The sequence below is a fragment of the Mus pahari genome, chromosome 1 (assembly GCF_900095145.1).
Source record: "Mus pahari chromosome 1, PAHARI_EIJ_v1.1, whole genome shotgun sequence".
Classification (NCBI taxonomy): domain Eukaryota; kingdom Metazoa; phylum Chordata; class Mammalia; order Rodentia; family Muridae; genus Mus; species Mus pahari.
Window position 1 is genome coordinate 115,749,459 of NC_034590.1, and position 10,320 is coordinate 115,759,778.

At 38.3% G+C, this 10,320-nt stretch overlaps 1 protein-coding gene across 1 annotated transcript in view; it reads right to left on the reverse strand.

Moving 5' to 3' along the window:
• Kdm2a (lysine demethylase 2A) overlaps positions 1–10,320 on the reverse strand; it is a 79,127-nt gene that overhangs the window by 32,823 nt on the left and 35,984 nt on the right. The window contains exons 4-8 of the mRNA XM_021220339.2: positions 9,719–9,797; positions 9,267–9,313; positions 4,970–5,148; positions 935–1,041; positions 399–492 (exon numbers count right to left, since the gene is read on the reverse strand). Of these exons, the coding sequence (XP_021075998.1) occupies positions 399–492; positions 935–1,041; positions 4,970–5,148; positions 9,267–9,313; positions 9,719–9,797 (506 nt within the window). The remainder of the gene's footprint in view (positions 1–398; positions 493–934; positions 1,042–4,969; positions 5,149–9,266; positions 9,314–9,718; positions 9,798–10,320) is intronic.

A 10,320-nucleotide genomic window follows, 5' to 3' on the forward strand; every position in this document is an offset into this window, starting at 1 on the left:
AAAAAAAAAAAAGACTTAATGTTCCCTTTGGTCACATTTCAGAACAATACCTCCAGACAGGGAGAGCTGGCTGAATTCTAATTTGTTGGACTTTTGGTTAATATGCTCTTATGCTCTCTTCCTCTATATTACTTTTCTTACAGATACAAAAATGATACTGTCCTCCTAAAACTACCTCTTCAGCTTCACCTAGAAACCTTCTGCTTTAAGAACTGGCCAAATATTGGTAGAATGACACTGGCCTACATAAATACTAAAACTCTAATTGAATAGCTGGTAACAATCTACAATTCTCTTCAGATATGAACAGATGATGTTTCCTAGTATTATATTACTAGGTTTCCATAGTATATTAAGCATGCAAATCATTTCTAATTCCAATCCTACTATAACCATACCTTTCCACCTTGGTGGATGTGATACCAAACAGAAGTACCTCCAAAATCCACATGGAAGTCAGTATAGCAGCCTCGAACACTCATTAGACAATACCTGATCCAAAGAGAACCAGCAGCATTAATTAGTACACTGATAAAGAGACCTAACCACCAAAAGGACATTCTCTTTCTAGTGGACCCCTCTACTTGGCATCTAATAAACTTCTAGTAGGTTTTCTTTCTTCCCTTCTTGGAGGGTTTAAGGCAAGGTTTCCTGGCTGTCCTGAATTTGCTACTTAGAGCAGGCTGGCCTTGAAACTCTACATCAAGGCATGGCACACCATATCTTGTTAAAGCAATTCATTTCTATGTCACATTTCCAGGACCATAAAATCTTTCCCCTTTATTATGAGATCATGTGCTATGTAATTTCTCACATACTCTTACCAATTTGATGATTAAAAACAGCAAAGCTAGAAAAGGGATGGCCTGTTGCTTGTTATCAGTGCTATACCTCACAGAACACTGAGGAAAGTGCACAAGAACAAGTAACTTACTTTTGCACTTTAGGGTACTGCATCTCTAAGATGGCATTTGTTGATTCAGTCTGACTTTCTTTCAAGTGCCTTGGCCACATGTTATCTACCCAGTCAATGAAATCCACCTTTAAAAAAAGAGAGAAAGAGAGACATTTAGGGTCCAAGAAAAGCAGTGATGTTCCAGAGATTTTTTTTTTTTTTAAAGTATAGAATAGTTCAGGGTGTGGGGAGGGGAGTTAAGAGAGTAGTAGAGGCAGAGAAAGGCAGAGAGAGGGAGAGAGTAGAGAAGTAGAGGCCAGCCATGACCACATGGAGAGAGGAGGGAAGGGAATGGGGACAAAGGAAGAGCAAGGGAGCAAGAGGCAAGAGTAAGAGCAAGTTACAGAGAATTTTTTTTTTTAAAGATTTATTTATTTATTATATGTAAGTACACTGAAGTTGTCTTCAGATACACCAGAAGAGGGCGTCAGATCTCATTACGGATGGTCGTGAGCCACCATGTGGTTGCTGGGATTTGAACTCAGGACCTTTGGAAGAGCAGTCAATGCTATTAACCACTGAGCCATCCCGCCAGCCCCAGTTACAGAGAATTTTAAGGTCAAGAAGGCAACTCCTTTAAATGTACACTGCATAAAATAACATTTAAAAATCTATGAGCCTTAGAGTCAAAAGACAGACAATACTAGGCAGGCTGTTTAATGATTAAGGGCACTAGGTGTTCTATACCTAACACCCATATTGCAGCTCACAACCACCAAACACAAAACACCTGGACCAAACAACCATACACATAGAAATAAAATAATTAAAACAAAACAAAAACAACAACAATAAAAACTAAGAGCTGGGCAGTGGTGGTGTCATCTTTAATTTCAGCACTCAGGAGGCAGAAGCAAGTGAATCTGGGAGTTAGAGGCCAGCTTAGACTACAGAGTTAGTTCCAGGACAGACAAGGCTACGCAGAGAAATCCTTTCTCAAAAAAACCAAGCCAACCAACCAAAAAACTAAAAAAGCCAAACCTAGGAATACTCAGAATAATACAAAGTAGACTTCATATATGAATGGTTTTAATGTTCCCAATTTTTAATAATCAAGCTCTATATTTATAGCAATAATCATCTTTAAATTCTATAAGTATTAAGAAATATATTCATAAGCAAAGCAACTGTAATTCTCACATTGTTTTCTGTTGTTTGAGACAAAAGCTTACTCTGCAGTACAGGTCTCTACCTCCCAAATGCTGGGACAACACACAAGGACCACATGCTTTGGCTTCATGTTTCCTTTTACTAAATTCTTTATTAAAAAATGAACATTAGCCGGGAGTGGTGGCACACGCCTTTAATCCCAGAAACTTGGGAGGCAGAGGCAGGTAGATTTCTGAGTTCGAGGCCAGCCTGGTCTACAAAGTGAGTTCCAGAACAGCCAAGGCTATAAGAGAAACCCTGTCTCGAAAAACCAAAAAAAAAAAAAAAAAAAAAAGAACATTATTAAAAATGGTTAGTGGCATAAACCATTATCTTAGCACTTGGGGTAGGTGTATTTATGCTAATATAGGAAAAGATTCTTGTCATTCTTGTGGGAAAGAAGCCTATTTTCATGAGAATCTCTGCTTTTAGCTAAATATCTAATAATACACAATGAAAAAAGCTGGGCACAGTGGCACATACCTTTAATCCCAGCACTGGGAAAACAGAGGCAAGCAGATCTCTGAGTTTGAGGCCAGCCTGATCAACATAGTGAGTTCCAAGAAAGCCATAGCTACACAGAGAGAACCTGCCTCCAAAAACCTAAAAAAACTAAAAACAAAACGAAATATACACTGACTCATCAAACTATTAAAATGCTGAGTTATTTTTCTCGTTGCTATATATACACCAATAAACTATAGTTATGATATTAGAAATTATTAGCTGTAGTCTATCTAGAGCAAACATATTACTAGCAAATGCCATATATTAATTTTGGAAAGCAAAGGGTATGGGTCTAATTAAGACCTTCTTTTTTAGACTTCCATGAAGCTGAAACCACCATACCTGGCTTGAGTTCACAGTCAGGAATTAAGGGAGGAGAGACTCAAAATATATAGGTATATTTCTTTTTTTTCTTTTTTTTTAAAGATTTATTTATTTATTATGTGTAAGTACACTGTAGCTGTCTTCAGACACTCCATAAGAGGAAGTCAGATCTCGTTACGAATGGTTGTGAGCCACCATGTGGTTGCTGGGATTTGAACTCAGGACCTTTGGAAGAGCAGTCGGGTGCTCTTAACTGCAGAGCCATCTCACCAGCCCCCATAGGTATATTTCAAAAGTGAAGCCAACTCTACTTTCTGAATAGCTTTCCCAATAGAGTAGATAGTCAGCACTTTACCCAAAGATAGATAAAATGAAAACTAACTTTAGGATGGTAGTGCATCAAAAACTAATGAAACCAACTCATTCATCACTACTATTTACCTACTAAATCCTATGATATGTTACATAAAATTCTCACTTAGTGAAGTAGATGGATTAGGGGTGCAAAATTTACCTTGCTCTAAACAAAATTTCCCTTAATTTTTGTTCTTAATTTTTTTTTTAAGATTTATTTATTTATTATATGTAAGTACACTGTAGCTGTCTTCAGACACTCCAGAAGAGGGAGTCAGATCTTGTTACGATGGTTATGAGCCACCATGTGGTTGCTGGGATTTGAACTCCAGACCTTTGGAAGAGCAGTCGGGTGCTCTTACCCACTGAGCCATCTCACCAGCCCCTTGTTCTTAATTTTTTACACACGGTCTCTCTTATACAGCACAGGCTGTCTTGGAACTAGCTATGCAGACCATGCTGGCCCCAAACTCAGGAGAGACTCCCCTACTTCTGTCTCCTGTGTGCTGGGATTAAAGCTTATGCCACCAAACATGGCACACATTCCCAAACCTAACCCAATTAATTCCCTTAAGTTTCTTAGCAAACATAAACCTATAGCACAGAAATTCTTTTAAGCCAGTTTTCCAGTAACACTTTAAGATTCTTATCTATCACCGAAAGACCAAGTTCCCAATTAAGTTCTTGTGAAAATTAAATGATTTTGGAAAATGAATTCTTCTAAAAATGAAAGTTACTGTTATCCAATACTTTTTCCCACATTTAGCTTAATTTTGGCATGTATAGAGCTATAAAAATTCTTCCAGTATAAAGACCTTCTATTGAAAATGCAAATGTGGCTCCCTGCCCCCGAACACCCACAGCAGTCAGGAGAGTTGGCCAGGTCCCTTGCCAGAGATCAGGCCCTGCACCTCATCAATGCCCGCGCTCACCTACAGTAGTCAGTAGTTGGGAGTCCCAAGAGCTTGAGATCAAGGACTAGCCCTGCTTCCTCACTGGCAGAGACACAGGAGAGCCAGCCCTGAGAATATGAGTGGGAGAGCTAGTCCAGTCTCTCACAGGCTACAGCATTTGGGAGGTTCGGTAAAGCAGTCCAAGGGTATGAGAGCAGGAAAGCTGACCCTGCTTCCTGCTGATGACAGCATTGGGTGGCTTAGCTGGAACAATGCTAGATAGAGAAAGCCTGTACACTGACAAACTCAGCTACCACCCAAGACCGGATTCAGGGCTCTGAGGTGGCCCAAAATCTTAAATCTTTATCATCTGCTAACAGTTAGGGTCCATGAAAAGGCCAGCCCTACTGATTTAATAGTGCAGGGTCTCGTCCTGGTGAGGATCCAATATTGATGGTGTCGCAGAAGCCAGAGATCTTGAAACAATGACTTATTGCAATGAACATTTGTAAGTGAAGATGTGTGGACAGAGGGATATTCTGTAGAACACACTGTGACTGTGACATACTACAGCTTCTACAATGAGATATTTTCTATGTTTTATTTTGTTTGTTTTTTATTTTAGAAAGGAAGTTGCAGGGGTGAGGGACAGTTATGAGGAGATGGAGAGGTGAGCAAGACAGGGGTTCATGATATGAAACACATACACACAAATCAATAAGCTTTAAGGGAGGGTGGGAGGGAGGGAGGGAGAGAAGATAAATGAGAATGTGGGAAAATGACTAACCGTGGAAGGCCGCTGCACCATATTCTCAAGCCTGGTGTGGCTAAACTCTAGGCTGATAACATTGTAGAGTTTTTCTCGCTCTTCCTCTGGAGTCTCATAGTATCGTGTCCACTGTGCCATGGTCATTTCAATCCCCTTCTGTGTGTTCACATCCATGACATCCACCATCCGACGACTCCCTACATGAAAGGAGTTTAAGCCATAATTACTAACAAATTATCCTTTCTTAAGATAATTAGTAATACACAAGGAAATTACTTGAGAAGGATAATCATAACCACATCAGAGAATAAAAATACTCATCAATCCCTAGGTCATGTTTACTATACTATCAAGTGCTGGTTCTCTTATTCAATACCTCACATTTAACCCCACAATTCTACATGATAAATGTCAGTATTTATTTCAAACATGAAACAACAGGGACTAGGTAACCTGCAAGACAAAAGACTTACTGAGATATACTGTTTCAGTGAAGGTTTAAAGACTGTTTCAAGAGTATGAATTAAGAGTTGTGCATGGTGGCACATGCCTTTAATCCCAGCACTTGGCAGACAGAGGCAGGTAGATCTCTGGGACTCTGAGGCCAGCCTGGTCTACAAAGGAAATTCCAAGACAGCCATGTCTCTGTTACACAGAGAAACCCTGTCTTGAACGCCCTCTACCCCCAACAACAACAACAACAACAACAAAAAAAAAAAAAAAAAAAAAAGGAATGTGAGTTAGTGAATACCAGTTTAAACTTCTCTATTTTCAGTTGGTTTCTCCAGTCCTGTCAATAATTTTTAATATAAAACTTCTTTACATTTAGTCCATATCACAGTCTGATAAAGTTACTATGTAAACAGTGTCAGTCTTCCTCAAGCATAACAACAAAACACAGTATGCTGAGTGTGTTGGTGCATACCTTTAATCCCAGCACTCAGTAGCAGGAGCAGAGAATCTCTATAAATTTAAGGCAAACTTCTCTACATAGTTCCAAGCCTATGATACACAGTGAGATCTTGATAAGAGAGACAATGCTGTCCAACGTGTAATACTAAACCTTACTATAAACACATCAGGTAGCAGAAGGAAAAAGACTATATGCTAAAAGGTTAAAATAATCCCAATTCCATCACTAGATGAATGAATAAACAAAAAATGGTAAATTATACAATAAATGGAAATAAAAAGAATGAAATCACACAAACAAACATGGAAAGTATTCCATGTGAGAGAACTCATAGATGAAAGGCTACTACTATATATAATTCTAGGTATACGAAACACTGATTAGATAAATCCTTATCTAGAAAACATAAGATCAGTGGTTGCCAGGGGCTACAGGGAAGAGAGAATAAGAAATGACTGCTTAACAGACTTTTGTTTTGGGGTGATAAATTCTAGTAGTAGATAGTGGTGATGGCCATACAATTAAGGTCAGGTTGTCAGTTTTTTTGGCAAGTACTTTTACACACTGAGCCATCATCCCAGAGAACTAACTGTCCATCTAGTTACCGCTATTATGATTTTTCCTACTTGCTCCTTTTCTCTTTCTTCTATTATTCCCAAAATATATGTTAGTCTGCTTGATGCTACCCTTCTTGTCATCACATGTCTCTATATGGTTGCTATAATAAAATACTAGAGAGTCACATGGCCCAGGGTGCCTGGAACTCCTGTTCAACTTGCTTCTCAAATGCTGAGATTTTTTTTTTTTAAGAGTGCAAACCACACTTGGATTGTATATTTAAGACAGCTTCTTTTTAATCTTATTGTTTTCTCTGTGTGGGCATTCTCTGAATATATGTGTCATTGTACCATTATGCTATTTTAGGGTTTTTTGTTTGTTTGTTTCTTTGGGGTTTTTCTTGGGGGGAGGATTCGAGACAGGGTTTCTCTATGTAGCCCTAGTTATACTGGAACTCACTCTGTAGACCAGGCTATCTTCAAAAAACTCAAGAGATCCAACTTCTTCTGCCTCTGGAGTGCTAGGATTAAAGGTGTGTACAGCCACCACAGCCACCTACCAGCCCTTTGTATTTGTTTTTTTGAGATAGGGTTTCTCTATTATGTTCTCCCTGTGCCACCACATCTACCTTTTTTTTTTTTTTTTTTTTTTTTTGGTTTTTGGAGACAGGGTTCAGGGTTTCTCTGTATAGCCCTGGCTGTCCTGGAACTCACTTGGTAGACCAGGCTGGCCTCGAACTCAGAAATCCGCCTGCCTCTGCCAGTGCAGAGATTAAAAACAGTGCTGGGATTAAAAGCCTGTGCCACCAGGCCCGGCTCCACATCTACCTTTTAGCATCCTTTAAGTCCTATAGAAGTCACTGGGGTCAAATATAAGGGCATTGTAACAGCTTAGAGATGGTATAAAAACAGCCCCCTACTCTTATGTCTATACATTTTGTTAGAAGTAGAAATCTGCAATCACAGTATAAGTGTCAAATACTTAAATGACAAGACCCATCCTGGCTCCTTAAAGTTATGTGTCATGCTTTTGAAAAAACATGCACATCTGTTTCTTGGGTTCCAGTTGGTGAGGACTGGAGGATTTAGAAAAGTGGTTATTACCATAGTAAAACCTGAAATTAACTTTATTGTCTGAATCTTTCCCTGAAAGTTGCATGCCTTCAACAGAATTCTACAATAGTTACATCAGATAGACTCTGTCAGGGCAATAATCAAGTAGATGGAGAATGCTCTCATCATCTTCCCAGAATCCTCTCTTATGAGTATGTACTTTAAAGTTATCACAGATGACTCTTGTGGAGGTCATTGGTGAACCACAACCATAAGAATATCTAAGAAGGGAGCTAGAGAGAGTTTCAGCAGTAAAGAGCAAGGGCTATTCTTTCAGAGACTCAAGTTCTACTTTCAGCATCCATGTTAGGTGGCTTACAACTACCTGTAATCCAGAGGATCAAACCCTTCTTACTCTGTGAGCACATGTATTCATAGAAACCATAAACACACACACATACATGTATCACTAAAAAATAAGTCTGCTAGGTATGATGGTGGCCCACAACTTTAATCCCAACACTCAGTAGGAAAACACAGGTAGATCTCTGAGTTTGAGCCAGATCTGGTCTACATAGAGAGTTCCAGGACAGCAGCCAGGGCTACATAGAAAAACCCTGTCTCATGGAAAAAATGAAATAACCAAACAGAAAAGCTTTGGCTGTCTACTGCCTATGGATCTAGGAAATTACCTTCCTGAAGGCTGACTAAGAAAGAACTGAGAAGATGAAGAAATAACCCAGTTGCTGAAAGAATAGTTTCCTAGCATAGACAAAGCCCTGGATATGATCCCAGCCCCACATAAGCTTGGTATGGTGACAAACGCCTGTAACTAAAGAACTCAAAAGGTGGGACAGGTAGGTAATTAGTTTAAGGTGACCCTTAGCTACACAATGAGTTTGAGATTAGCTCAATATACCTAATTGAACATCTCTGTCTAGAAACAACAAAAGTAAGTGATAAGTGAACTTTAAAAAAAAAAAATAATGTATTTATTTTTATTTTATGTACATTGCTGTTTTGACTGCATGTATGTCTGTGTGAGGGTGTTAGATCTCCTGGAACAGGAGTTACAGACAGTTTTGAGCTGACACATAGGTGCTGAGAACTGAACCCAGATCCTCTGGATGAACAATGTTCTTAACTGCTAAGCCACCTCTTTCCAGCCTGTTAAGTGAAGTTCTACAATGTTGAGTACTCACAAATTATCTAAGCCTCCTAAAAGAGTTCTGATTGAAAGGACAGTTAAGGATTTTGATCACTCAATATATTTACTGATCACACAGACAAATTGTGCTAGTTACCAAGAAATACTTGTATCTAGGTGCTTAAAAGTAACACGAATAATACTGGCATCAGAGAATTAAGACTGTCGGTGACTTTCAAGATACAGCAACATTATCCAGCAGTTTAACAGGGGATCCATGTGGCCAAAAGTAAGAAAAGAACTATTGTATTCTGTAGAATAGCGAGAGTCAAGAGCTCCTTTTGCTCATTTTTGTCGGAAACACAGACAACTTAATACCATTTTACTGCATTTTCACAGAATATAACAGTTATCTTCCATGCCTAGAAGTTAGATGAACTAAATTTAAAAAAGGTTTGCTTTTGAGAAAAATTTCTCCTGAACATATATAGTAACTTCCTATCTCTTCCTTATAGAGTTTTCTTTTTAAATGTCCTTTAAGGAAAATTCTGAGCTGCTAATTAAACAATTCTTTCTAATAAAACATGTACTTTAAGGTTCCTAAGCTTCAAAGATGAAGAGGCAGGCCAAAAGTTTGTTACTTACCCACACACATTTTGACATCATTCACTGTGAAGTCTGGATCCGGCATCCTATGAAATAAACACCAGGAAATGAGAAGCACTTCTTCTCTAGTCAGTGTGGGTCTGGAAAGTATGAAGCACTTTCCAGAAACACCAATCTTCATATTTAGGTTTAAATACTTTTTAAATATAAATGATTATACATTTTTAGAGGAAGAAATCTCACAATGTTAGCAGCAATTCTATCAGACTGATAGACTCAAGAGACTTAAACTTCTTTTAAGTTCATCTACATTTTCTATTTCTAGGTATATGAATCATCATCAGTGAAACAAGAACCATATTTCACAAAGTAACTGGGAAATTATTTTCAATTTCCTACTGTTCTGGGTTCTCAAATTTGCCACTGTCTGAATCCGTGAGCGTAAAAGCCATTTTGCAACCACCTCAGGCCTAGGACCAGAGAGCACTTACTTTATTCCAAGTCCATCAGAATTCTTGAAAATGAGGGGGTCTCTCAAGCCACCCCGCTGGATATACTCTACATTAAAATCTGAAACCATGGGGAAAAATTAGAAAGAGAAGAATTATTGAAAAAAATTGTAAAAGAAATTTTAAGTAAAAAGGTATTTATAGTATTTGTTACTCCATGCATACAGTATTTTATATCTCTTATTAAATATGGAAAGTATACTGAAAAATCAGGGCTTGTAGGTAGTTGTGTAAATGAGTCACTTCATACATCCTAATTAGAAATTATGTCTCTTAATGACTAAACTAGTCTGAACATTATACATCCAATCTTTCCACAGTTTCCTAAGGGTCAAGGCTACATAACACATAAGGAATCCAACATCATAAAAGAAATTTCATTGTACTTTTTTGTTTTGATATCTTTCTCCCTCTCCTTCTGTCCAAAGTTTCATGTAGCACAGGCTGGCCTTTAACTTACCATTACTTATACATACATTATAACTTATACATAAGACCATTCCTGATCCTCCTGTTTCTATCTCCAAAGTGCAATGATTACAGGCATGTGCCATCATACCTGTGCCATTTTTAGTTAAACCCAA